Here is a 27841-nt window from a genome sequence, read left to right as displayed (position 1 = left end):
AAGAACTTCCCTCCTGTAGGTTTCGGTTCCCCCTCTGCCCTTGGGGAGGAGAAAAAGGGGACCTCCCCAAAGCAGGCCCCAGTGCACCCCAATCTCTGGAAAATGCCAAGGCATTGGAGAGACTCATTTTCACTCTCTCTCTCCCCTCTCCAGACCCGGCAGGGGCCTCCCCGCGTTGTCTGGCGCCCCGATCCTCCAACACCCCAAACGCTAAGCGCCCTCCCCGCGGGGCCGCCCCCGCACCCTGATCCCCACGGTCCCACCCAGGGCCCCGGCAGCGCCATCTAGGGCACGGGCACGGTTTCCTGCTCCCCAAGGGCCTCCACCCAGCCGAGTCCTTCCTTCCGTGCGCCCCGATCGGCGTTGGCACCCCAGGGCGCAGCCTGCCTCCTCCTTCTCCAGGTCCCCAGGAGAGCGCGCGCGCGCCCCAAGGCCCGGCCTGGAGAGGCGGGGAGCGCGCGGTGGCGCCCGCGTGATTGGCACAGGCCGTGCGGGGAGGAGGAGGAGGACGAGGAGGAGGAGGAGGAGGAGAGGAGGAAGAGGAGGAGGGCCGGGGGAGAAGCAGGGGGAGCACGGAGAGCGAGGGGCGCGCGCGTCCAGGCTCGGGGCTGAGCTTGCACCTCGCGCGCCCGGCCCGGCGCCGGCCCCCGACCCCGATCCCCGGGGCCAGCGGGCAGGCGGAGGCACCGGGATGCAGGGCAAGAAGCCGGGCAGCGTGGGTGAGCCTCCGGGAGACGAGGCGCAGAGGCACAAGAAGAAGAAAAAGAAGGCGTCCTGCTTCTCCAGCATCAAGATCTTCCTGGTGTCCGAGTGCGCCCTGATGCTGGCCCAGGGCACGGTGGGCGCCTACCTGGTGAGTGGCTCCGCGCCCACCCCACCTCGCCCCCCACACACGCTCCCACCCCTGGCTCCCCGGCACCCCGCGGGCATGACCTGACCTAGGCCCCCCCAGGCCGGGCTGGGTGGTGCAGAGGCGGCCGCCAGCCCAGCTGCGAGCTGGATGGAGCAGACGCCCAGGGGGACACCCTGGAGGGAAGGGACGCAAAGGACAGGGTTGGGGGGCATCGTGCCAGCCTGTCCCTCCTCGCCCTTCCTTGCAACGGGGTGTCCCTTGCAAGGGGACCCGCAGTAGGGGAGAGCTGAGCCAGCCGGCAAGAAGCATGTGGTGCTGCTCCTTCCCCTGCGCCCTGCCTTTCTCTCTCTCCCTTCTATCTTCTCCTCTCTGCCACCCCGAGAGCAAATGCATCCTAGATTATTTTTTTCTTCTCCTTCTGCCAATTATGTGACTGTGGGGCAGGGTGTTTGAACAGCTTAGAGTGAAATGCAGATCTTTCCCCCTTGCTTGGGGGGGTAACCCTGATGTACAAGTACTTGGTGCTGGGGCTGGGGTAGGGGAACGTGTCCCCCTCCGGATTGCATTGCATTGCATTGCACTAGGCTTGCTTGGATAAAGTTGTTGGTGGTACCTGGAAAGCGGCTGCGAGTTTGTGCAGTCGCGGCTGGATCCACGCAGACCTCAGCTAGCTTCGCCCCCCGCTGGGGTTACCTCTAATTTTGTTCCATGCTGCTTCTGTTCTCTGTGCTTTCCCCCCACCCCAAAGGGCCGCTCGGTACCCACTCCACCCTCCCAGGGGCCTAGGGTGCTTTGCCTGTCGGAGGAGAAGATGCTTGTCATGACTCAGCAACTGTCACATTCAGATTTTGCTTTTTTAAAAAATTTTTTTTGGCCTCTCCTGAGGCTACTAAGGGTGGTCCCCGACTTGAGTTGGCTGTTACCCCTGGTTGCTCAGCCCCGGGCACCAATCTCTTCAGTAATCAGGATGAGTGAGTGAGTGAGTTAGTGTGGAGGGAGCAGGTACTTGAGTTAAGTGCATTATTACACTGCGGTGAGGTGGGGGTGCCACAGGCTTGGAGGGTTCTTAGTGGGCAAGTTTAGGGGAGTCCGGCCTGGGCTGGGCTTGGGGTATGGGTCAGCCAGCTTTCAGAGACTCTTCCTGACTGGGCCTGCAAACGATTCTTTCTTTTAAGCCTGGGCTGCAGTGGGTGAGGGGAGGAAAGCCAGCATGGACTCTGGAACTTTCCTCACCTCCCCACAGTCAGCGGGAAATGCGGAGAGAGACAGAGAGACAGAGACAGAGACAGTCCCACCCTTTAACCTCCTGAGCAATGCTGGACCCTGATGCCCAGAGGGACACTTTTCTCTCTTGCTGAAACTTTTGTCCTATAAAACTCACTCGTGGGGACAGTGTGGCATCGTTGTTGTGTCTGGTGGCGCGGGGTGGGGGGGTCTCCAAGAAACCTTCGCAGTGACGTGCCACCCCATGTAGGTGTCTTACCCAGCTGCAAACACATGCAGCCAAGCTGTGGTTTGCTCCCCACGTGGGATGCCTCTCCCAGGGGTCCCCAACCTTCAGCAGCTCCATAGCTGCCTCTAGTCAGTTTGACTCCAGGGAGTATGTTGTTAGAAAGTGCCCAGACCTGGCCCAGAGGAGGAGAAGGAGGAGGAAGAAAGGAGGAGGAGGAGGAGGAGCTGGGCTTGGCTCTTGGGGGGCTCTGAGGTTCTAAAAAGGAGAAATAGATGAGCTGAGCTGGGCACAGGTTGGATGGACACTGGGCAGGGGGGACAGTATTAGTAGCTGAACTGGACTCCCAGAGCCCAAAGCAGCAGAGGAAGGAGTGGCTTCTTGGTCAGGTTCTGTGCCCCAAAGGGTAGGTAGTGAGTGAGAAAGCAGGTGAGAATGTTGGATTCACCCATAGCTGGGACGAAGATGGCCCAAGACCTTTCCTGGCCACCTCGGCTTGGGGGGCTCCCCTGTGCCATCAAACTGGACCCTTCATTTATCAGCACCCACATGGGCTCTGGGGCCCAGACAAGTGCCTGTTATTTGGGTGTTCAGGGCCCCATTTGCTGTCGCCTCGGCCTTGTGCGGCTGCCTCGCAGGGAATCCGAGAAGGATGCAGGGAGGGGCGTGGGGGGAGTCCTGGGAAACTGGAGCCTTTGCCCGCTGGAGACCCTGCGCTGGCCACCTGCGGGTGGCTGCATCATGAGGGTCACCAGGGCATCAGTGGGGCTCCTGGTACCCGCAAATGTGTCCTCAGGAGACGGCTGCCACCTGGGTTCTCCAGGAGAGGCCAAGCATTCAGGTGAGGCCAGGTCTGGCATTTTCTCATGCCCAGTGCTTGGTAGGGTCCCACTCTCTGTTACCCGGCATCTTCCCCGCGTTACCCCTTTAGGGGCACAGGCAGGCAGTGGGACATTCTCCCCAATGCATGTCAAGGAGTGCCTGACATAAGAAACAACTTTCTGGGGCTGGAGAGATAGCACAGCGGTAGGGCATTTGCCTTGTACCCAGCCAACCTGGGACAGACCTGCGTTCGATTCTCGGTCCCCCTAGCCCACCAGGAGTGACTTCTCAATGCAGAGCCAGAGTAATCCCTGAGGACTGCCCCCCAATCCACCCCCCCCCCCAAATAGAGACACAATGTTAAAAAGTAGGATTGTGGGGCCAGAGCAATAGCACAGCCTTACATGTGACCAACCCAGGTTCAATTCCCGCATCCCATAGGGTCCCTTGAGCCTCCAGGAGTGATTCCTGAGTGCAGAGCCAGGAATGACCCCAAAATGCTGCAGGGTATGACCCCCAAAAATATAAAAAGAGGCAGGATTGCCTGCTTAAGTGTGTACATGTGTGTTTATGTATAGGTGTGTGTGTGTCCCAGGAGCTTGCCAGGGAACTTTAGGTTTGAGGATTGGGGTCTCTTGGGGCTGGGGTGCTGATTCTGGCCTTGCACTGGCGGCAGCTGTTACCCTCTGAGCTGCTGAGGAAGCTGCGATTGATTCTCCCTGAGACCATTGGAGCCAAGCCGTTCTGTGTCCTCCTTCCATGCGGGGACATCTTGGCTTTCACCCCCCCACCCCCCATTCCACAGCTCGCCTGGCATGCTGCGGTGCGAGGCCCAGTCCGACTGGTGGTGCTGCCTGTCTGAGAGGCGAGCAGAGCAAGCGGTTTTCTTCCCCTTCTTGCTTGGGTCTGTGTTTTGGGTGGCTCCGATCTGGCTGACCTACTTGGAGGTAGTTGACATCTGCTCAAGTCGCAGGCTGTTTGGCAAGGCTGGGGGCTTCAGAAATGGCATGGTTGGACAGACGGACAGACAGATCTGCACCTCTGGGGCTTCCTGGAGACCCCAGCCCCTAGATTTATCACACTGGAGGGGTGTGTGTGTGTGTGTGTGTGTGTGTGTGTGTGTGTGTGTGTGTGTGTGTGTGTGTTCGAATGACCATGCTTCAGAGCAGATAAGGCTGTGGACAGGAAATGAAGTCTCCATCGTCCCCAGTGTCCCCTGCTTAGTGGCCGCGTGGGGGCAGCCAAGCGTGAACCTGCCTCCACCACCACCACCCCCAAACCCAGGCAGCTGTCAAAAGGCCAGTGGGAGCTCAGAGGAACTGCACAGACCACTCCCTGGAACCTGATTGAATGCTTTCCTCTCTGGGGCTCATGGAATAACCGAGTCTGCCATGTGGCCACTGCTGTAAGCTGGGTGGAGAGGCAGAGGAGGTCAGAGCACCCCACCCTCCAGTCTTTCCTTTGCTAGGCCCTCGAGCAGCCAGCATTTACCCCACCGCCTACCTCTCATCATCTGGCCAGACCAACTACAGGTTTAGGACTTGCAAAGCGACATTATTTTATTTTATTTTAATTTTTAGTTTGGGGCCCCATACCCAGCAATGCTCAGGGCTTCCTCCTGGCTCTGCACTTCGGAATTACTCCTGGCAGTGCTCGGGGGACCCTATGGGATGCCAGAGATCAAACCTGGGCAAGGCCAGCACCCTCTCTGCTGTGCTTTCCCTCTGGCTCTCTAAGCAGCATGATTTTTTTTTTTTGGAAGCTGGGTTTTTGCCATGTTAACCCAGAAGCATAATAGCTGAGAGACGATTTTTTTTTAAATTCTTGTCAAATGTTGATGACTCAGGAAGTGTATTTTACTTCAATCAAATCGTTTTACACACGTGTGGTTACTCAAGGTGATGGTTTGCGCTGCTGTTTTTGCATAAAGACTGGATGGCCCAGCTAGCAAGAATCTCAGAGGGGGTCCTTCTTGGGGGACTGCTAAAAAATGTTTAGCGATAGGCGGGGACAGCGTGCAGGCTTTAGGGTGTCTGACCTTGCTTTATTTATGCCCCCCAACTTTGCCAGCTCCACTGGGGGGGTGCATGTGACACCCAGCACCCCAGTATTGGAACAATCAATCCTCTGGGCCAACTTGTTTGAGAATTGGCTTCCCTATTATCTGTCTGTCTCTTGGCCCTTGGAAATGACTTTCGGAGTCTCCCCAAGCCCAAGAAAAATCAAGAAGAATGTGGCCAGAGTGGTGGTACAAGCGGTAGGGCATTTGCCTTGCATGTGTTAACCTAGGATGGAATGCGGTTCGATCCCCCGCTGTCCCATATGGTCCCCCAAGCCACCAGCAATTTCTGAGCGCATAGCCAGGAGTAACCTCTGAGTGTCATCAGGTGTGGCCCAAAAAGCAAACAGACAAAAAGTTTGGCTGGTGATTATTTTTGAGCAAAAGTGACTTCTTTCTTTCTTTGTTTTTGTTTTACTTGGGACCACACCCCCGACAGCACTCAGGGATGACTCATGGCTCTGTACTCAGAAATCACTCCTGGCAGTGCTCGAGGGATCCTATGGGACGCTGGGAATCGAACCTGGGTTGGTCACGTGCAAGACAAACGCCTTTCAACCCTGTTTGTTCCAATCCTCTTAATCCTCGCTGCTCTTCTGCTCTGAGCACCTTCCAATAATTGGCATCATTTCTTGGGCACCCTAAAGCCTAAAGCAGGGACTTAAGGCTGACTATGTGGGGTGAGCGAACAGGGTCCTGGGGACTCTTGGACTTGAGATTGGAACATGTGTGTGAATAATCTGAGCAATCCTTGTAAGCACCAGTTCTTCACTTCTGGGGGGTCTCCTTTGCTCCTCTATGTGCCTACCACATGGGGTATTCTTGGACCAGGGATATGCGGTGAGAGTGAGGGCTGGTGACTTGAAGGACCTGGGGAGCCGTGGATGGTGATTTGTTTGTTGCCGTTTTGCCGATGGCAAAGACTCCCCCTCACTCTTGCTGTTGGCCAACGCAGTTCCTGGGCAAGGTGGGCAGGAGTGGGCGGGCCAGTGCCTGGAAGGAAGGGCCAGAGATAGGGGGGCAATGCCCTGGGCACAGGGGGCATGTCGGGACTGGCGCTAGAGCGTCTTTTCCAGCCAGCAGTGCGGGGGCCGTGGCACTTGTCTTGGCATGTTGCCGGCCCTCCACCTTCTGGCTTTGAACTGTGCCTGCCAGCCAGAGGGGGGAGGCTATGCCAGGCATCTCTGCTTCCTCAGCAAGAGAGGCCCCACATACCTGGATAGAGGGGGGGCTCCCCACTGCCTCCGTACTCTCCTTGACTGTCAGCAGGGCCCTGAATGCCCCCAAGCTGCCATTAGAAAGGGAACTAACTATGGTGCTTGATTTTTCTAATTTTCTCGTTTTGAATTTTAACACCGGAGCATGGCCTTGGGTGGACTCCGCCGCCCGTGAAAGCTGCCCCCCGGGGAAATGTGGCCAGAGGAGAAGTGGACACGTGTGTAGCTGCAGTTTGGGCCCAGCACCCGATTCTGGGGCAACTACCAGGATTCCCTGCATAATGTACCTTGGGTGGGCCTGAAGCCTTCAGTGACTGCCCAGCTGCCTGCAGTGGTTCTGTGAGCTCTGCCCACATGTGCAGTTCCTGACATTCAGGATCTATGTGGCCACCCCCAGGGACCCCTCAATTGAATTGCTTTCGCTCAGAACTGAGAACAGAACTGACTGAGAGCTCCTGAGTGTGAGTGGGTCACACGAGCACAGTAGTGAGGAGTTGCCTTGCACAGCTGCTCTCGGGGCCTTGGGTCCTGCTCTGGAACTACCGGCCCTGTTCTAAAACCATTAGTTCTGTTCTAGAGCCACAAGCCCTGCTCTGGAACCATGGGCCTTGTTCTAGAGCTGTGAGCCACATTCTAGTTTTGTTGGCCCTGTTCTAGAGCCATGAATCCATCTCTGGAACTATGAAGCCCTTTTCTAGAGCTGTGAATCCTGTTGTAGAGTTATGATGCCCTATTCTAGTGTTGTCGGCCCTGTTCCAGAGCTGTGATCCCTGTTCTACAACCAGGAACTATGGGCCCTTTTTTAGAGCCATGGTCCCTATTCTAGAGCTGTGACACCCTTTCCCCCTCCCCACTAGCACCCTGAGCCTTGCCCTGAGCCTGTCATTACCAGCTAATATCTACCACTTTTCACCTGCCCCAGGTGTTTGCCCTCAAAGGGAGCCAAAGTAGAGCAGAGAGGGCCCAGGGAGCCCATTTCCATTGGGGTCCTGCTGACTGGCCCAGACCTGAGCTGATTCAGGTCCCCAGAGAACAAACTCTCATTTCCTCAAGTCGTCTCCTATTGTCCCATCGATGATTTATGTCCCGGTCTTGGAGCTCATCATTATTGATCGGAGCATTGCATTTCATTCAGAGGTGGAGGAACCTTTTTTCTTGCGTTTTCCATTGTCTCCTGACACTCACAGAGATGTCCAGGGCTGTAGTTGATTTGGCGTGAAGCCTTCCAGGAGAGACAACAGGCCCTTCCCTTCCCCCTCCGAACAGCATGTTTTTATCTCTTTTCTGCTTTGCTCCAAGTACAGATTGCAGGTGCATTCATGGGGCCAGACACCCCCAGTCAGGTGCTGGGATGAGGAACCCCCAAGCCCAGGGCATGCTTGGCTCAGGCCCACACCCCTGACTGATCACTGTAGGTCCATCATGGGTCTCATGATGGGTTCTGGAAAGCGAGAATCAAGAAGGAAATAGTGACATGAGCATTTATCCTGGTGGAAAAGGGGGTCCTGCTTCAGGAAAAGGGGGGCAGGCCTCTGTAGACCAGATCAGAGATCTCCCTACTCCCAAAGAAGAAAGGAAGGTGTGTTCCCACCATCCCTCAAAGATCTGCCCTGGGGAGTACACACTTCACTCGACTGTGAGTTGGGGCAGAGGAATAGTATTTCTACAGAGAGGAAATACTAATGCCTTCAACCAAACCACTTACCATGAGCCAAGGGCTCCTTCTCAAGTGCTCCTTGCTTGGGCCTTGCCAGCACTCACTTGCCGCATCCACCCATTTGCCCTGGGGTCCACTTGGTTTCAGGCACTTGTTTTGTTTGCTTTTAATTTTTTCCCCTCTCTCTTAAGGCACCATCTGCATTTCTCACTCGGAAGTACATTAGTTACTATGGCGACAGTGATGTCACTGCCAGGCTGAGGAATGGTGATAGCTGGCCACAAGGACAGTCTCAAGTCCTTACTTCCTGGTGGGGTGGGTGTGGTGCCACCCACCCCCAGGATCCTGGTTCCAAAGCATCTGGTGGGATGCGTGTGCATGTAACAAAAGTTGGCATTTGTGGGGTTGTTTGTTGCTTACAAATAGGAAAGGCCCCGGGGAAAATACCAAAAAAGTATAAAGAGAAGAAAAAAGGCAGGAGATTCCCATTGATTCTTTCTAAGAATTTACTAGTTGGCCAGAGCAATAGCACAGTGGGAAGGGCATTGGCCTTGGATGCTACCCACCCAGGTTTAATCCCTGGCATTTCCTAAGATGCCCCAAATCTGCCAGGAATGAACATTGAGAGGCAAGAGTCAGTCCTGAACATGGCCAGGTTTGTCCATTTTTAAAAAAAAATTTTACTTGTAATTGAATTAATCAATCTTTCCTTCCCCTGGCTGTTGTGGGGCAGCCGGAAAATCTGAATCACATGGTTGGTTCACCAGGGGTCACTCACTCCCACTGAGGCAAAGTTGGGGGGGGGTCCCAGGTGGCAGAGCTGATGGTGCCACATGGGAGTGGGTGCCACTGACTGAACTCAGCGCTTTGGGTTGGGACTTGCCCCACCAGTGAGCTGCCCCCTGTCCCTTCATCAACTCAGTCTACCTGTCAGGGCTCTTGCTCAGTGTTCCCAACCCTGCGTGAGTTTCTGGGTCTCCCTGGTTCTCCAGTGGGAAAAGTGTGTCTCTTGGCCTTCAAAGAAACAGACTGGGATTGTCTCATGAGGAACCTGACTTACGGTAGTGCCTGGACAGCCCTGCCTGGGTTTAACTTGGGAGGATTTGAGCTCTGTCTCTCTCTGTCTCTCTTTCTCTCTCTCTCTCAATCTCTCTCTCTCTCCTCCTCCACCTCCTCCTCTTCTCTTCTCTCCCCTCCTCTTTCCTCTTCCTTCCTCCCCTTTGCTCCTCTCTCACCTCCTGTTCCTCACTTCTTCCCTCCTCCCCCTATTCTCTCACTGTTTGCCTTCCCTCCTGTCAGGAATTCTGTCTGGGCCTCCTCTCACAGTACTCAGCGGGCTCCTCAGGTCAGACTACCTTATAACATATTATTGGTCTCCTAGTGGCCAAAGGCTTCTCCTTGACATCGGGCCTTGTGGCTCTCAGATTTCTGGTTGAGTGTTGAGATTACATATCTATTTACCCATTAACCTCCCCACTGATGACCTTTGGGGGTGCTCAAATCTGGGGCAATTTGCTTATGTGGGGCAGGAAAGATAGCATGGAGGTAAGGCATTTGGCTTTCATGCAAAAGGTGGTTGGTTCGAATCCCGGCATTTCATATGGTCCCCTGAGCCTGCCAGGAGCGATTTCTGAGCATAGAACCAGGAGGAACCCCTGAGCACTGCCAGGTGTGACCCAAAAACCAGAAAAAAACAAAAAACAATTTGCTTATGTATTTGCTCACGATGGGCGTCTAACCTGGAGCCTTCCTCACCAAGACATGTGCCCTAACCCAGAGCTCCAGGTACGGCCTTTTGCATTTGGGTTGCTCGAAGATTCCAGCCTTGCTAGAGGCTGAATGGACCTGAATGTCCTCTTCAGCTGCTGGGGGCTTTGTCGCTGGTGGGTCAAGGTGCAGCCTATCTGTCTGTCTCTCTCCCCCAAAAGCAGCGGTGAGCGTGAGCCTTTGTGGGCAGCCCCCCCCCCCCCCCCAGCTCTCACCTGCAAGCTCTGTTCCCCAATTGTCTCAGGCTTCTCCAGGGGACTGGGGGTGGTGTCCTGTGACTTTTCTGTGCCTTTGCCTAAAGACAATGACAAAGACATCTGTGGACCTCCTTCACCCAGATGTCTATGCAGATGAGTTGGTGCCTGTTTTAAACACTGGATTGTCATTTTGTCATGACTCTGTGAGACTGGGGGAGCGACTGTTTCAGATCACCTTTCTCCAGAAAGATTTTCAATTCATTTGAAAACATTCATTTTCAGCATCTTGTCCATTGTTGCTTCAAGTCTTGGGGACTCTGTTTAGGGGACTCATGCAGTTGGGCTTATAGACTTCTTTTTTCTATTGGTTTTGGTTTTGGGGGCCATACTCAACAGTGCTCACGGGTTACTTCTGGTTCTGTGCTTGGGGAATCACTCCTGGTGGGGCTCGGGGAACCATATGGGATGCTGGGGATCGCACCTGAGTTGGTCACGTGCAAGGCAAACACTCCACCTACTGTCCACCTATGTCCTGCTTTTTATTGTAACTTTACAGGTTTTTATAAAGACTTTGGTTTAGATCTTATAACTCTTTGGTGTTGCGTGTTAAATACAGGAATGGTTTCTTCCTTCCACATTTCATTCTCATCTCTTCTCCCACAATGTTTGTGATTATTATTATAATTGTGTCTCCAGTGGACCTCTTAGGCTATTGAGGTCTGTTTCAGATCAGCATTAACGCCTGTAAAACATGGGTGCTCTATTCTTTTTTATCTCCAAGATTTCCCCACCATGCCTACCCCATCGTCATATGCCTATTGCATATGTCCATGTTGTGAATCTAACACCAAGGTATTATAATTTTACACAGTCTTTTTAAGGAAAAGAGGAGGAAAATATTTCTACTTTGTCTTCCAATACAAAGGAAAAGACTTAACCTACATATTTAGTTTGGGTTTTGTTGTTGGATGGTGGTGCATTTTTTATTTTGTGTGTGTGTGTGTGTGTGTGTGTGTGTTTTGTTGAGGACCACATCTGGCAGTGCTCAGGGATTACTCCTGGCTCTGCAGTCTGGAATCACTCCTGGTGCGCTGGGGGGGGGGGGGGGGGGAACCCTATGAGATGCCTGAGATTGAAACTGAGGTTGGTTGCAAATGCCCTCCCCAATGTGCTATCATTCTAGCCCCTAGTTTAGTTGTATGTGTGTGCTTCTTATCTTGAAAGAGGATAATTTTCAGAGGTTACTCAGGGGGTTCAGACCATCCCCAGAAAACCTGGCCTTGCTGTGAAGGCTGAACAGTAGTTAATGCTCAGGCCCTATCTGCAGTTAATGCTGCCTCTGGGCATCACCTGGAGGTGATGAGGCAGCCTCATTAGTCCCCGAGATGGAATGGTTGAACTTGATGGCCACCTTCTCCCAGGCATCTGCTCCAGCTGTCTGAGCTGATTCCACATTCCCAAATTCAACTTTCCTTTTGTTCCTCCTTCCTGGGCATATCTTATGTCTAATTTGAGATGCTACAAGATTTCATTTACTGCCTACCAGAGGAAATTCTTCTCAGCAAGTAACTGAGGCCAAGAACTCTTCCCTGGAGCCTCCTCCCTTTCCAAAGAATAGCTTTGTTGGTATGAAATTCTCAGTTGATAGTGTTTTCACACACACATACACTTTCTGTTCTTTTGCCACTGCTTCCTCACCTGCCTTGTTTCTTTTTTGTTTTTGTTTTTGCTTTTGGGCCATACCCAGTGACTCGCAGGGGTACTCCTGGCTATGCACTCAGAAATCGCTCCTGGTTTGGGGGACTATATGGGACGCCGGGGGATAGAACCTCCATCCTATGTTGGTGTGCACAAGGCAAACACCCTACCACTTGTGCCATTGCTCCGGCCCCTCTTGCCTTGTTTTTGACCAAAGATTTCTTATAAGCTTTTTGCCTTAGCCCAGATGTGTGTGTGTGTGTGTGTGTGTGTGTGTGTGTGTGTGGAGGGTGGGGGTGGGGGTGGGGTTCTGTTTTTCTTCTTGTTCTGTAGGTTTTCAGTAGGTCACTGATGAGTGGACTGTCCCCTGTATGGCACTGAAGTCTTCCCTTTGTCCTACCCACCATCTGTTGACCATCTTGAATCCTTACTAGGCTGGTGGCTTGCAGTATGATGTAAATTTGGTGGGGGGGGGGCTGTTCTTCCTTCGGATACTATTTTTTTCCTGTCCCTTTTTTCTCTTCTTTCCTTCGGGGACCCCCTTCCCATATCTCTCCATGTGCTTATGATACTGTGTTGTATAAATACATGCATTTCTCCACATGGCTTCCGAGCTAAGCTTTTCATGCAGCCTCTTTCCTGCTGCCCTCCATGATCTCTTGCTGCCTTTCTCTGCCTCCTCTTCCCCCCAGGCAGACTTTGATTCCAAACCTCAGACCCCTCCCAACTGTGGATGGGTCTGACCATCCTGGTGGGATAAATAGGATGTTGGGGAGAGGAGATACCCACAATGCTGCAGCCTTTGGAGGCCCTGGAGCCTCTGGATAGAATAAAACATCATTGTCTCCAGCAGTAGCAGCAGCACCATCATGGCTTTTCTGTCTAAGTTCACAACTTTCAGTGCTTCTGGTGAAACTTTTCATTTCCCTTGTGCGCCCCTAACTGTAGTACTGCAGTTGCCTTGCCTGGCCTTCAACTATCTCCTTGGTCTTCACCCAGTCTCCATGGTGGATCATTTTTAGATTGTGACTCGATTCCTTGAACGCTCACCCACTCAGGGTCCTGCAGAGCCCAAGCTTCTGTGTGGTCCTTGCCGTGACAGTGAGCGTGTGAGTTGTTAAGTGTGTCATGCTGCGCGGGGGTCTCTCTTGACTCTGTGCATTTGAGCTGTGCGCTAGGAAGCCGCTCACCTCCCATGGTTCTTGGCATTCCGTGGCTAAAAGGCCCAGACCACAGAAATTGTCGATCGAAAGAATGTCTCACAATGGTGTGATAAAAGGTGCCCAGCGCAGCCTGTTATTAATAATAGCCTGGTGCCAACATTCCTTTCAAGTAATGGCTTTAAGGCTCAGTAACTGAGGAGAAGGAAATTCTATTAGTCTTGCCCAGCTGGGCTGGAGAAGCTGTTTTCTATGATGTGCCATGAGGCCTGGGCAAAAACCAATGCAGACTTCTTCCTTCCTTCCTTCCTTCCTTCCTTCCTTCCTTCCTTCCTTCCTTCCTTCCTTCCTTCCTTCCTTCCTTCCTTCCTTCCTTCCTTCCTTCCTTCCTTCCTTCCTTCCTTCCTTCCTTCCTTCCTTCCTTCCTTCCTTCCTTCCTTCCTTCCTGTTGCACTCAGGGGACCTTTGGAGGATGCCAGAGATCAACCTGGATCTGCCACTTACAAAACCTCTATCTTTGCTTGCGATGGTGAACCTATGACACTCGTGCCAGCAGTGGCACGCGAAGGCCTTGCAGCTGGCACGCGGGAAGGTCCGCAATTAATACATTTTATAACATGTATAAAGAGTTTTTAGATACTAAAATCTTGTTATTAAAGTGTAATTGACATGTTTGGCACTTTGAGGGAATTTTTTTGGTTTTGTGCGACAGTTTGGGCACTCGGGCTCAGAAAGGTTAGCCATCACTGCTCTACGCTATCACTCTGGCCCCTAACGTGAGATTTTATAAGAGGGAGCCATTCAATCTAGAAATCCTCTTTTTTTTCTTTCTCTCTCTCTCTCTCTCTCTCACTCTCTCTCTCTCTCTCTTTATTTAAGAATAGAATGACAGGGCCAGATGTTCAAGAGGTAGGTCATTTGCCTTAGACATGGCCCACCAGGGTTCTATCCCAACACCCCCATATGGTTCCCCTGAGCACTGTCAGGAGTATCCCTGAGCGCAGAGCCAGGTGTCAGCCCTGAGCACTGTGGCCTGTGCCACCCCCAAGCTGAAAGATGTCCCGGCTGACTTTTGACTGTGTTTCTGCACCATGAGCTGCCTTCTGCACTCCCCAACCAGTCACTGAGTTATCCCTGTTCCTGTCCCCGTGCAGGTGAGTGTCCTGACCACGCTGGAGCGCAGGTTCAACCTCCAGAGCACCGACGTGGGCGTGATCGCCAGCAGCTTCGAGATCGGCAACCTGGCCCTCATCCTCTTCGTCAGCTACTTTGGGGCTCGGGGGCACCGGCCGCGCCTCATCGGCTGCGGGGGCATCGTCATGGCCCTGGGAGCACTGTTGTCAGCGCTGCCCGAGTTCCTGACACACCAGTACAAGTATGAGGCGGGCGAGATCCGCTGGGGAACCGAGGGCCAGGCCGTGTGTGTGGCCGCCAACAGTTCCTCTCACCCACGAGGTGGCCCCGAGCCGGCCCCCGACCCTGACCTCATCTGCCGTAGCCGCACGGCCACCAACATGATGTACCTGCTGCTCATCGGGGCCCAGGTGCTCTTGGGCATTGGGGCCACCCCTGTGCAGCCGCTCGGTGTCTCCTACATCGACGACCACGTGCGAAGGAAGGACTCATCCCTCTACATTGGTAAGGGTCCTGGGGAGACTTGTCTGCTCCTTGAATTGGGTTCTGGTTTCTGGGCCATACCCGGCTCCAGGTATTCAGGGCTTACCCCTGGCTCTGCACTGAAGAGTCATTCCTGGGGGTCCTCAGGGAACCCTATGGGATGCTGGGGATGGAACCCTGGGTAGGTCAACAGCATTCAAGGCAAATGCTCTACCCATTGTGCTATCTCTCTGGCCCTGATCCTTGATTTTTTTGGGGGTGTCATGGATAGAGACGCTGCGGAAATACATCATGCATGGTGGATGTGCAATGCCCCTGTTACCCCTGGGCATTAGGGTGTGGGGTGTCTAGGGGTACTGGTTAGATGCGCTCATGGTATATGGGGCTGCACTTCCCTCGAGTGTTGTGCCTATTGGCTTGCTGGTGAGATGTACCTACGGCTGGTAACCATATGCCTTGGTTGTCCTTGATATTGGGGTATTGTGCACTAGAGTGCTAGGGAGACTCTAGTCTAGTCTAGTAGGACTGCACACTCCATCACCCCTGGGCGTTGGGGTGTCGTGCATCTTGGGTGTTGGTGAGACATGCCCATGGTTGGTGCGACCATATGCCCTGGTCATCCTTGATATTGGGATTTTGGGGTGCACTGAGGTGCTGGTGAGAAGTACCCCCTTCATCACTGATGTTGGGGTGACGTTCACTGGGGGTGGTGGATGGAATCGCATCACCCCATCACCTCAGAAATGGAGTTGACTCATCTGGGGTACAACTGGGGCCTGGCGCTTCCCCTGGGTGGTGGGGTCCCCCTCTCTTTGCCGCTCTTCAGTGGACGGAAAATCAAGGTTCTCTTTCTAGAAAATTTCGGCTCTGTACTGCCCTTTGCGTGTGTTGAGGTGGAATCCAGGCTCTCCAAGGGGCGGGGGGGACACTCTAAGAGTTGGAAACCCCAACTCTCCCCTTTCACCTTCTGTTGCCTGTCCTCCCCCATCCCTTCCCCTCCCTCCTCCCTTCCTGTCTCCTCTCTTCTCTCCGCTCTCTCCTCCCTCTTCTGACCTCTTGCCCCTAACCTGGTTCCTCTGGGACTGAAATTTTCCGTTCCTTCCTTGGGGCTGACCACTGGGCCTTGGGTTGACACTCAGCAGATTTTCAGTGCTGACCTGAACTGATGCGTGGATAGGAGAATCCAAACGTTTTATTTATTATTATTTTTTTGGAGGGAGGGGTGGAAAGATCGGGTGTGGCTTCTTGTTTTGTTTTTGCTCTCAAAGCAAAACCATTTTTCAAATGTACTTGGATCAGAAGCCGAATTCTAAACTCTCAGGCTTAAAAACTTTCCACACACCCTTACTGGAAAAAATAAATAATACGTCCAGCGCCAGGGGTGGGGTCGGGAGCAGTTTTCAAATGGGAACATACATGAACTTGGCCAACTCTGGGCAAGCGAAACTTTAGGGGAGCTTGTTAGGGGCCCTTCCCATTGCTTCTGGGGGTATGTGTATGAGGAGGGGCTATGAGGGACTCACACCCTTTCTCCCTGAGAGCACTTAAGTTTCGTCCTGCCCAGGCCTGCCAACATCCACCGGCCCCTGCCTGGGGATGTTTATGGAGTTTGAAGAGGGAATTTGAACCTGGCAGGGACCTACCAGGCTCCAAGGTCTCATGGACACTTGGGACCCAGCGCGGTGATGGCCAATATGTCTGATTCCACGAAGTCTCCTATCTCCGGGCCTCTGCCCCTGCATCTGTGTCCCAGCTTGGAGCAGATGCCCCTCTAGAGTTAGCTCAGGCACACTATGAGACCCTGGGCCCTGGGCCCTGAGTCAGGGTGCCCAGGTTGTCCCCAGAAGCTGAGGGCCCAGAAATTTACCCACATGCCCACACCTGTGCTCAGGGTTTGCTGCTGTTACTATCGATCTGGGTCTCCTTCCTGAGAGTTTAGAATTTAGTCACAGGAGTGATAGCACGGTGAGGAAGGTTTTGCCTTGCACACAGCCTACCAGAATTTGATCCCTGACATCCCATTAGGTCCCCCAAGCCTGCCAGGAGTGATTCCTGAGTGCAGAGCCAGGAATTACCCCCAGCATAGCCAAGTATGGCCCAAAAAGTATGGCACTGGGGTCTGAATTATGTCCTTGGCGCTGGCACTGGGCCCCAAGGGAGCTAGGCCTTTGCAAACATCTCTGGTGCCTTCCCTTCAGAACCCCAGATGTGGGGGATACATTTGGTATAGATGAGATGCTGGTGAGAGGCCAGCCGCAGCAGCAGCCTGGTTGTCCCCCTAACCTACCCCCGCTTAAATATTAAATTCCAGGTCAGGGAGAAGGTTCTGGGCTAGAGCTTTGCATCACGAGCTCAAAATCTACCAGGCTCCAAAGCCACAAAAGAAGGCAAAGAATTTTGGGGAATTAAGGTCAAGGGATCTCCTGTGATCTCAGATCAGATCTGAGCTCAAAGGCTACTTGGTCCCCAAAACTCGTTGGAAAAGTCGGGTCCATAGTTGTCCTGCGGGAGGAAGGGACACATGGAGTGATGCGGACACAGACGAAGCTTCATTCTTCATTCCACCTGCCCTTATCTCCTTTTTCGGTGGCTAGATCTCTCTTGTACTGAGACAGAGATTTTATTTACTCCTCTTGGCAAGAAACACTGTCTGGGTGGGGCGGTAGAGACACCCTAGCAGCAAGAGAACAAGCAGAGAAGTCTTGGATTTGCTTTAAAAAAACAAAACAAAACAAAACATCTTTTTCGGTGTGGTTGTGACTAATTCTGCCCAAGAAGCTGGTCTCGGCTTTGCTCCCTTTCCATTTGCTCACTCCTAGTTTCCAGATTTGATTTTATTTCCATGGCTTCCGAGTCCGGTCCAGCACACTTGGAAAGTTCTCTCTCTCTCTCTCTCTCTCTCTCTCTCTCTCTCTCTCTCTCTCTCTCTCTCTCTCTCTCTCTCTCTCTCTCTCTCTCTCTCCCTCCTCCTTCTCTTGGCCCTGCCTCGGTTCAGCCCTTTTAGTCTGGTGGCATTGATTTTTGGGGGTCTCACCCAGAAGTCCTCAGGAACCACACAGAACCCCAAATTTCCACTTGCAGTGTTGGATTTGAAGTGTCGAAACCATCTCCCTGTGTATACATAGTCCAACTTGAGGTCATTCTTTGGGTTTGGGGTTTTGTTTGGGGTGTTGAACCTCTTGCTTTGGTTTGGTTTGGGGGTCCCATCTGCTGGTGCTCGGGGCTTAGTTCTGGCTTGGGGCTTACTCCTGGCAGGGTTCTGGGGAAGCATCTAGGGTTGGATTCAAGATGAGCTTCCTAACCACTGTGCTCATTCTTTGGTGCCTGACAGAGGCCCCTACAAAGGATCAAGCTGAGAAACAGGGCAGTTGGTAGAGCAGATCACAGAGCCAGGACTGAGGGTTTGGGGCTGATGATGTGGGAGCCGCCATAATCCCATTGTACAGATGGAAAAGCAGAGGCCCATGAGGTGCCAAAGCAAAGACTCAAGGACCCTCTCCAGTGCCAGTCAGAGATGCAGGGATTTGAGGGCAAGTAAGCTGAGGCCTGTGTCCAGCACTGTTTCCCGGGGGCCGCTTTGGAGGATTGCTCGCTCGCCCTGCAGCCTGGGGTGAAATCTCTCTGTGTTACATGCAGGCCATGTTGATGCTCATTCTAGCCTGGAACATTCCAAGGGGAGCCCATGATCATGAGGGCTCAGCCTTAACTCCTGGCCTTGGAGTGCCCCCCCACCTTGGAGATGGATTGAGGGACCCCTGGAGGAGGGGGTGGAGGAGGAAGAACTCTTTGACATTTAGGGGCTGCTTTTCCTACATAGAGGTGCTATCACGATGCAGAATTGATTCGGCAGTGCCCCACGTCATGGGGAGGGTCCCCCAGGGGCCAGGAGAGCTTGCGGTGGTCTCTCTGCTCACTGTGAAGGGTCTCTGATAAGTGAGTGGTAAACAGAACAAGACAGAGCATGAGGTCCCAAAAAAGCCCTCAGGAATGGGCAATGAGTGGGGTCTATGGCTATTCCCAGAGAGTCACCTTTGAGGAGTTCGGTTGGGTCACCCCAACCCAGGAGGGGGCCTCCTCTCCTTGTCAGACTGACTCGGGGTATCCCTTGATCCCCTATTTCTCTTTGGGGGATACTGAGCAGAAATGGGGTCCCTGGGCCCAGAGGGAAGTGCTTGCCTTGAGAGCAGCTGATCCGGTTTTGACCTCCAGCATCCCATTGGGTCCCCTGAGTAATTTCTGTTTTTGTTTTTGTTTTTTGGGCCACACCCGGCAATGCTCAGGGGTTACTCCTGGCTGTCTGCTCAGAAATAGCTCCTGGCAGGCACGGGGGACCATATGGGACACCATATGGGACACCGGGATTCGAACCAACCACCTTTGGTCCTGGATTGGCTGCTTGCAAGGCAAACGCCGCTGTGCTATCTCTCCAGGCCCTTTTTTTTGTTTGTTTTTGTTTTACCCCTGAGTAATTTCTAAGCACAGAGCCTGAAGTAACTCCTGAGCTTCACCTGATGTGGCCAAAAAATAATAATAATAATAATAAAGAAATGGGGTCCCCACTGAGAACCACTTCCCATTCTTGAGGTATCTGCCCACAACATCTATCTCTGTGTTTCCCATAAAACATACCCCAGTTCTTTCTTCCCTGCTATCTTCACAATATGGGGTCACCTTTTAGTCTAAGAATTATAGGGGTACAGGAGTAGGGGAGGCAGACATTTGGTCCACAGCACACCCTTATCTGTGAACGATCCAGAACAAGTTTGCCTCTGCAGAAACCCAAAATACCTTCATCTCCTTGCGTATGACTTCTATTTTTTCTAACCCCAAGACCCCCCCCCACAATCTCAACCAGGCCTGGAAGTGATTAAGTGATAAGAATCAGTCGAATTCAGCACAAACAGCGCCTGCATCAGGGTTTGCAATAAAAACTCAGGTAATGAAAGGCCTTTTCAGCATTGCTGTAGGAAGGGAGCAGAAGAAGCAGAAGTGAGGCGGGGGTCACTGCCTTCTAGGGGGACAAACCCACCAGGGCCTGGAAGGGCTGTACCCCAAAATCCAGCATGGTGGCCCCCTCACAGAACCGTCCTCCCCATAACCTCCTTGCTGTTTGTGTCTTTAGATTAGAATGGTTCTGTCCTGCACAGCCCAAAGACGTGGAGGACGTCCTCCGGAAACAGCTGTCGTCAGCACCATAAAACTGGGGTGCATGCTTGCTAATTTCCATGGAGGACCCCCTCTCGAGAGGCAGGGAGATTACAATCCTCAGCACCCTAAATTCCTAGCAGGCTGTACCCCACTCAGATAAGCCTCAGAGCAGACAGAACCGGATGGAGGGGCTATGGCTGTGGATGTTAATGGCAGCACAGATGGGGAGAAGATGGGGTCCAAGTCATGAGCACGAGGGCAGGGAAGAGTCTGGGGGGACCCCACATGACCCTCAGCCAGACTTCACTCCCAGACTTCTGGATGAAGCCCACAGACCCTGTGACAGAGGCTGCTACCGCCATATTCATTAATGTCTTTCTCCCATACTGGGGTGATTTCCAGTAAACACCTTGGGTCACAGCCCCCCTTTGCCCCACCCCCACCGTGTTCCCGTTTTTTTTTTTTAGGGAGTTTGGCGAATGGAAAGTTTTCTCAGGAGGTCATGGCTGACCTTGGCTCAAAATAACCCACATGCCAAAGTGATGCGTCTCGGGAAGGCTCTTCCCGAGCGTCTGGGGGGGTTGGGGGGAGGCCAGGCCCTGGGATCAGGTCACCCCTGTGGTGCTAGGCCCTTCGCATCTGTCTGGTGCAGAGTCTTTGCTCCCGTGGGTCCTGGAAGCCAGCCATGAGGTACAGAGACCCTACTTGGAGGCATCCCCCAAATCCATGGGCTCCTGCTCTCTGGCTGCTCAGAGCGTGAATCTGGGGGCATGTGTTGGCTCAGTGCCATTCAGCCAGCTCTCTCATTTCTGGCCTCTTCCTGGGGTTCAGGGGCGCTCTCTGTCCAGTGGGTTGGACTCTGCAGCACCCCCTGGGGGCCAGGTTGGGGTGGAAGCCGGAACGGAAGCCAGACTGGACTAAACCCTGCAAGTCATACATTCCAGTGCTCTGTGACATTTGCTCAGCTACCAGGGAAGCATAATCCCCTTGGCTCTGTTCTATGCTAAAGGGCAAAAACTTTTTGGAAAAAGTCTGCCTTGAGGGCCACCCAGAATTCAGTGGGGGAAGGTCCCAGCACGCACACAGCTGACCTGAGCACAAGATGGGTGAAGATTCTGGTCCTACCTGGCTGGCTGGGAGAGGAGGACAGGGTAGTGTCATTGGACCCACACCAACCTCTCATTCTGAGACCCTTCAGAATGTTCCAGAATGGAGCAGCGGGGCTCAGGATGCAGCCAATGGGGAGTGGAGGTGGGTGAAGTCGCCAGTGAAAACAGTGGCTCTGAGTATATGTGTGTTTGGGGGGGGGGTGGTTTTCAGCTCAGTGTCCCCCCCCCTCTGTCTGCCAGACACTGTTTACTCAGCGGGGCCTGTGCACCCCCTGTACCCTCAAACACAGATGGGGTGTGACCAGCTCTGCTCTGGCTCCCCGGCGCCCTTTGTTGACATTTCTCAGGGGCCAGGAGCAGAGCTTCTCTTTCCAGGCTGTTTCTCAGGGCAATGATTCTGGCCCAGAGCACCTCTGGCCAGCTGTTTCCACAGTCAGTACAAAGCTTTTTTCCTCCAGACTGAGCCAGGAAAGCACCCAACGTGTGCCCCAATATGGCCCTCCTAGTACCGCAGACTTGCGTGGAAACCCCCACTCCACGCTTTTTGGAGCCCACGGATTGGCCCCTGCTCAGGTCCTGGGGTGCAGAATCCTAGCATGCCACCCCAGTGGTGCTCAGGGATTTCAGTGCTGGGGGTGTAAGGGGAACCCCAGCTTTATTCCTCCTACTGGTGTGAAGTCAGAAGCCAATTCTGGGGAGGGAACAAACAGGACACACCCCTTAAACCTCCGACTATCAAACATGCTTTTAGAATAAGGATGCGTACGTGGGTGGGTGCAGAATAAATTTCCTTCGGGGAGTGAAAACGACCTACAATATCCGGATTGTTGGGTATTTTCAAATTGGTTGGACCAATTGGGCCAATTGGCTTCCTACAAGGGTCTCATGCTTCTGGATTGGTTTTGAGGGTGAGTCCCCCCTTTCTAGTGATTTTTCTCCATGATCTAACTTGTTACTGATGGACATTTCTGCACCCCATGAGTCTGTCAGCTTTGGTCCCCTGCTCCCTGGACATCTTACCCCAGTCTGCCAGGTGAATGGAGACCCCCACAGTGTTTAGTAAGCCCTTTTTGAGGGGTGCAGGGCTGGAGACTAGGTGTTATCATGGGCTCTTGGGGTACAATAGCGAACAGGATAGAGTTGGCCTTGCCCTCAATGGGGTCACTATTGGCAAGATTGCTTGGGGCTGGAGCCATAAAACAGAAAGAAAGGTGTTTGTCTTGCACAAAGCAAACCTGGGTTCAATTCCCAGCATCCCATAGCATCCCCTGAGCCTGCCAGGAGTAATTCTGAGCATAGAGGCAAGAGTAACCCTTGAATTCCAATGGGTGTGGCCCCAAAACAAACAAATTAATATTTTCTTGGAATTGAGGTCGCAGTTGACAAGTTCGCTTCCTTAGTGTCACCGGGCAGAGAGTATGATCAGGACACCAGGCCATGGGGATTGGATGAGGGTTGGGGTTTACAGATATTCTGGCTCATTTGTGAATGAAACTAGAGACCCCAGGTCCAGCCTTGGGCTTTCATTTGGGTCAGACGTTAAGAAAAGAGATAAAAACATAGGTGGATGTCCCAGGACAGTGGCTGAGCCCTGGAAGTGCTTCCCACATGAGAACGAGTGAGTGGAGCAGCGGAAGCCTGGAGTGTGGTCCTCTGAGTGCAGGCCGGGAATAGCTCTCCACCCTTCAGTACCACTGGCTGTGGCCTTACAACCACGCTAGTGAAACAGTGCCGGTTGCAGACAACCAGCAGCCAGAGGCCAGTAGAAAGAAACTCAGGAGAAACAGTTAAGCAATCCTTATGCCGCCTCAGCAGCTGCTCGCAGACCCCCTGAGTGAATTTAGGGTGAGCCAGGAACCTGTTCCAGGCATGAGGTATCTCCGAGTTGTGTGGCCAGGGCAGGCCTACAGATGCAGCTTTCAAGGTGCCCCGGCAATGCCATGTGACACTTACAGATTCCCAGGGTCTAGCCAGCCTGTTGCCCTGAGCCCGTTGTCCTCAGCTGATGTTTGGCCTGAGCCGGCAAATGTGGCCCTCAGGCTTGTCCCCAGCTCCCTTCAGTGAGAGGGACAGGAAGGCACTTGAAGGACACTCTCCGGCCCAGACCTCACCTCCCTTCCACTGCAGCAGCTGCTTTTCCGGCCTCTGCTCCAAGCTCTATGCCAGCTCGGCCTCTCAAGGCTCCATCCACAGTCACTTCCTGTCCTTCCTCCTGTCCAGATGGAGGCAGCATTGCTGGGTCCCCTTGTTGGATGACTTGGTGTAAGCGTCACAGGATCTCCCTATGTCAAGGGAAATTATAAGCCATCACTATAAGGCAGAGTTAGGATAACCATTGTTGTGTATGTAAATATTTTGGGGGATTACTATGTTGCTCACCCTAATCTGTGCCCTACCCTAGGGTGTGACCTGGCATTCTGCCCCCACCCTAGGGTAGGACCTGATTCTGCTTCCACCATTGGTTGGTATCTGATCCCACCATTGGGTGGGACCTGACTCTAGAGTATAAGAGCAGGGGTCTGTGGAAGGCGAGGAGCTTTTTTGCTATCTCCTACTTCATAGTTAATGAAGCCAAACTGATCTTTCACACACTCCACTGTGGCCCTACGCAGGGGTGTGATATTGTAGGCCATAGTCTGTGCATTTTGGCCCAGAACACACAATTGAAACTTGACACTCTCCCCTTTTTGCAGGCAATCCCCTTTGTTGGCCATTCCAACTATGCCAAATGGGTAGACTTCACCTTTCATATCTCCTTCCTCCACAATCTCAATCATTCCTTGGTACTCAGTCTGTGTTGGATCCACACTCCTCAAGGGACGAATGACTTTACCAGAGTAGATGGTGGGGTCAGCTTCCTCAGTAATGCCATTCACTGAGTGTGTCTTGTTCACTTTTTCTGCACTGACTTTGTTGCCTTTGCCCTTGGACAAGCTGTACTCAACCATGTCCCCCAGTTCCAGGCTATCAACATCACCAGAGAACTCACTGTAATGGAAAAAGATTTCCTTATCATGATTGGCTGTTTCAATGAATCCAAAATTATCCTTTAACGTTGCCACGTAACCCAAGAGCCTCTTGGAGTTGGAGTTACGACCTAAAAGCCGCACACAAGTTGCAATCTGCTGACCAGGTCTCTGTTTGTCACTAATACTAAATTCAACCTTATCTCCTATCTGAGGAGAAGTCGAGCCTTCCACATCCTTGGCTTGAAAAGCAATGGTCAGTTTCACCCCACAATCATCATAAGCAATAATGCCATCCTCAGCTTCCTTTTCTTTGCCTTTATTTGGGCTAGTGGTTTTAGGATTGGAAAAAGTGGCTTCTTTTTCTACAGTGCCCAGAAAATGATGATCTGAATGGGAATGGAATGAAACTGTGCCCTTGGGAAGTTTTTTAATCCTAATAGCATGATTTCTTTGGGCAGACAGCATATCAGGAACCACAGTAAACTCAACCTCATCTGCTATATGGAGCTGGTTCCCATCCAGAATTTCACTGAAGTGGAAGAACATACGAGCATCACGATCTACACACTTGATGAAACCGAAACCATCTCTCATGGCAGCAATTACACCCATTTCTCTAGCTTCATTCGTGAACTGAAACGTATTTGATAGAACTTCTATGTTGGTTGCTCGCTCTAACTTGTCACGTCGGTCTGTTGAAATATTAAACCTGACGTGGTCTCCTTCCAGCAAGGTCACCTTGGATTTTGTATCTTTGTCTCCAAAGGGAAGTTCTTTAGGTATCACAAAGTCGACTTTGATGCGTCCTGGCAACGGGTCATTCTGATTTTTACTGGGTACTTTTGGGATAACTTTGGTGACAGTTCCTTCAAAATGCTCAATGCTGATATCTTCAAAAATAACTGTTCCTTGAGGCAATAATCTGACATCTGTTGCAACTTCTTTACCATTTCTGTCTTTGATTGTGAATTCCACATCATCTCCAGGCTGTAAGGCTTCTAAATCACCTTTGAATTCACTATAGTGAAAGAATATCTCTTTTACAACATCACCTCTTTCAATAAAGCCAAACGCCTCCTTCATGGCACAAACTACTCCCTGACAGCGGGCTTGTTTCTTTTTCAACAGCATAATGTTACGAGCACTTACAGCACCAGTATGTTTATTGTTATCAATTACGAAGTTTATTTTATCTCCAGTTTCCAGCTGAACATTCCCTTCAACATCTTCAGGGGTGTACGTCAGGTAAAATACTTCTTGTCCATTAATTCGTTCTTCAGGGAGAATTTCTGGTTTTATCTTCACCAGTTTAATAGCAATGGGTTTCCCAGTCCGTCGGTCGGATGAGACTTCGAATTCAACATCATCTCCTACTTTTAAGTCTTGCAAGTTGCCATTATACTGTGAACAGTGGAAGAAAAGTCTCGCTTGACGTTCTGAACACTGAATAAATCCATAAGAGGTTAGCAGTTTTTCAATAACCCCAGTTTCACGCAATGCTGCTGAAGTACCATTGGGGTACCCATTGTGTCCATTGTTGTGGAGAAGGTTTGGATCAAAGCTCATCTCGCAGCGATAATCAAATATTGCACTTTCAGTAGTATTTGCTGACTTTTCTTTTTCAGCACACGTTTCAAAGGGTGAAAGTTGCTAGTATTAAAAAAAGAGCGAGAGAAAATGATCTATCAAGCTAATAAAGAATACAACTGCTGCTGCACCGGGCAATCTCACAGTACAGCACTGAAGAAAACAAAGACTACTAGCAGCGTTGGGAAGTGCTCTTTCAAAGCTGTTGAGTAGGCACAAACTTCTTGTTTCAGATCAAGTGTTGTGTCTTCAACTTAAGTGTACTCTTCTTTGGTCTTGTTGGTTGTTTCGAGGTTTATTCCTTGCTGATCTTAACTTGAAGCAGCAGTTTCAGGTGGTAAAGTCTGTTCTGTTACACTTCATACTCACCCAGCAACGTTCATTCAGCCTTCTGCCTTTGCAGCCTGCAGGCCTTGTTTTTTAATGACGCCCGGACAGGGACCTGAACCCTGGACCCTCAGAACTGATTTCACATGTGCAACCCATCTCCTTCACCCACAACTACAAGCTTCCTGATCTCGGCGGGAAGAAGAAATCCATGACTGTTGGAGTTTTACACCATATATGCTGCAAACTTGTTGGAAATGAAGCCACCTGGGATTTGTGTCACAATGTAACACCAGAGAAAAGATCCATGGACAAGACCCACAGTCTCTGGATCCCAGTTAAACTGTGCTATCTGAATTTCTGGTTTTCCATCCACATACAAAATGCTATTGTTGACCGTTTCTACAATGGCTACCCCAAGATTGCACCGATCCCAAAGGAAATACAGAAGCCCAACCAACTTATGATGTAATGATGTAACGCTTGGGGATGCCCCAACACATGGATGACTGTACTGGCCTTCCTTCTTCATTCAGCTTGATGTTATCTCCTGTACAGGCTTCAACCCGCTTTTCCAGACCCATCAAGTGTCTTCTGCCGGTCTTTTTGGAGTTCCAGACCCCTCATATTTACAGATCGGTATTGAACTCTGTAGAAATTACATCTGTTGTTTTTCCTATAACTGTAATCCTTTGAAGTTATGTTTGGTACTACACTTCTTTTGACTATCGTAATTAATGTTTTTCTATTTTAGTTTTTAATATTAGGAATCGATGTTGTATTACATTAAGGTTTTGCTTTCTTGACTTTAGGTTTGTGAGTTATATATTATTGTCTATAATTTCCCAAATGATATTTTTGTCTGTTCTCAGGGTTTTTTGCGTGGGCGCATCATAGGCAAAATACTAGGTTTATAGAAGGTTCCATCCATTTTGGATGGGCCCTCAAGTTGTTTATTTACACAGGGAGGGTCTCTGCCTTAAACATTTTGTTTTGGTTTGTGACTTAAGCTCCCATCTATAAATAGTCGACATCAATTTCAGACATCTTATGGACTTCAGACCGGATTAAGAACTTGGACTAAATTCAGATACCTATTGATCATCATTGCAGTGGCTCCCCACTGTGCAGAGGGTGTATGTGCTACTTCTTCCGAAATAAAGGCCTAGTTCAATGCCCTCAAAGATGGGCTTTCTGGTCTACCTGAACTTGAATGAAAATGGAGCTGGAGAGATAGCATGGAGGTGAGGCATTGGCCTTTCATGCAGAAGGTCATTGGTTCAAATGCCGGTATCTGCCAGGAGCGATTTCTGAACGTGGAGTCAGGAGTAACTCCTGAGCACTGCCAGGTGTGACCCAAAAACGACCACCACCACCACCAACAACAACAACAAATAAAGAAAAGGTGCTTCTTCTTGCCTGCTACACAACCTTTCTGGTGTCTCTTCGAAAGATCTATGTACGTCTTAGATTTATCTTCTCAGGAGCTTGTAGTTGATTCCTTGATACATGTTTCTGGTTTTAGACACCCTGTGCTTAGGTTAGAAGTTTTTCTTTACATTTTCCTGTGATGCGCTTATGCAAACAGCCGCTCTTTTATTATTGACAAATTTTTCTTTTAATAATTGTAGACAATATTGTTTGTTTACTAAAAACAAAAGGGGGAATTGTTGTGTATGTAAATATTTTGGGGGATTACTATGTTGCTCACCCTAATCTGTGCCCTACCCTAGGGTGTGACCTGGCATTCTGCCCCCACCCTAGGGTAGGACCTGATTCTGCTTCCACCATTGGTTGGTATCTGATCCCACCATTGGGTGGGACCTGACTCTAGAGTATAAGAGCAGGGGTCTGTGGAAGGCGAGGAGCTTTTTTGCTGGCTGGAATTGAATCTGAGTCTTTGGACTTCAGTTTTGTCCATCCGAATAAAGCAAATATTTCCATGAGCCTGATTGTCTGCGAGCTGTTTACCCGCCGTTTCACCTCAGAACCGTGGGCTAGACAGGGTGGCAGATGCATGCTCCGAGCTGGAAGAGAAGGGCCTCATTCTCCATCCCACCATCAGTCAACCTCTTCAGGGGCTGACCTGCTACAACGGCGCGTCAAATGGGAGTGACCTGTCCCTGGCTTTCTCTCACCCAGCTTTGCCTCTCAGACACCCCCAAGTTTCAAGCTGCTTCTCTGGGGAGTCACAGAAGGAGCCA

At 51.5% G+C, this 27841-nt stretch overlaps 2 protein-coding genes across 3 annotated transcripts in view; one reads left to right on the top strand and one right to left on the bottom strand.

The window, feature by feature from the left end:
* Positions 1-630: 630 nt before the first annotated feature.
* The window catches only part of SLCO3A1 (solute carrier organic anion transporter family member 3A1), a 51986-nt gene continuing 24775 nt past the window's right edge, over positions 631-27841 (top strand). For both annotated transcript variants that reach the window (XM_049783295.1, XM_049783294.1), the window contains exons 1-2: positions 631-853; positions 14035-14518. In XM_049783295.1, coding sequence (XP_049639252.1) covers positions 692-853; positions 14035-14518 — 646 coding nt within the window. In that variant the 5' untranslated portion in view covers positions 631-691. The remainder of the gene's footprint in view (positions 854-14034; positions 14519-27841) is intronic.
* On the bottom strand, positions 23253-25672 carry LOC126022868 (cold shock domain-containing protein E1-like). Its single transcript, XM_049783900.1, has one exon. It carries the CDS (start codon positions 25287-25289, stop codon positions 23253-23255), a length of 2037 nt encoding a protein of 678 aa, XP_049639857.1. The 5' UTR covers positions 25290-25672.

The sequence above is a fragment of the Suncus etruscus genome, chromosome 11 (genome assembly GCF_024139225.1).
Source record: "Suncus etruscus isolate mSunEtr1 chromosome 11, mSunEtr1.pri.cur, whole genome shotgun sequence".
Lineage (NCBI taxonomy): Eukaryota > Metazoa > Chordata > Mammalia > Eulipotyphla > Soricidae > Suncus > Suncus etruscus.
Note: the sequence above shows the minus strand (reverse complement) of the source record. Positions and strands in the feature narration are given on the sequence as shown.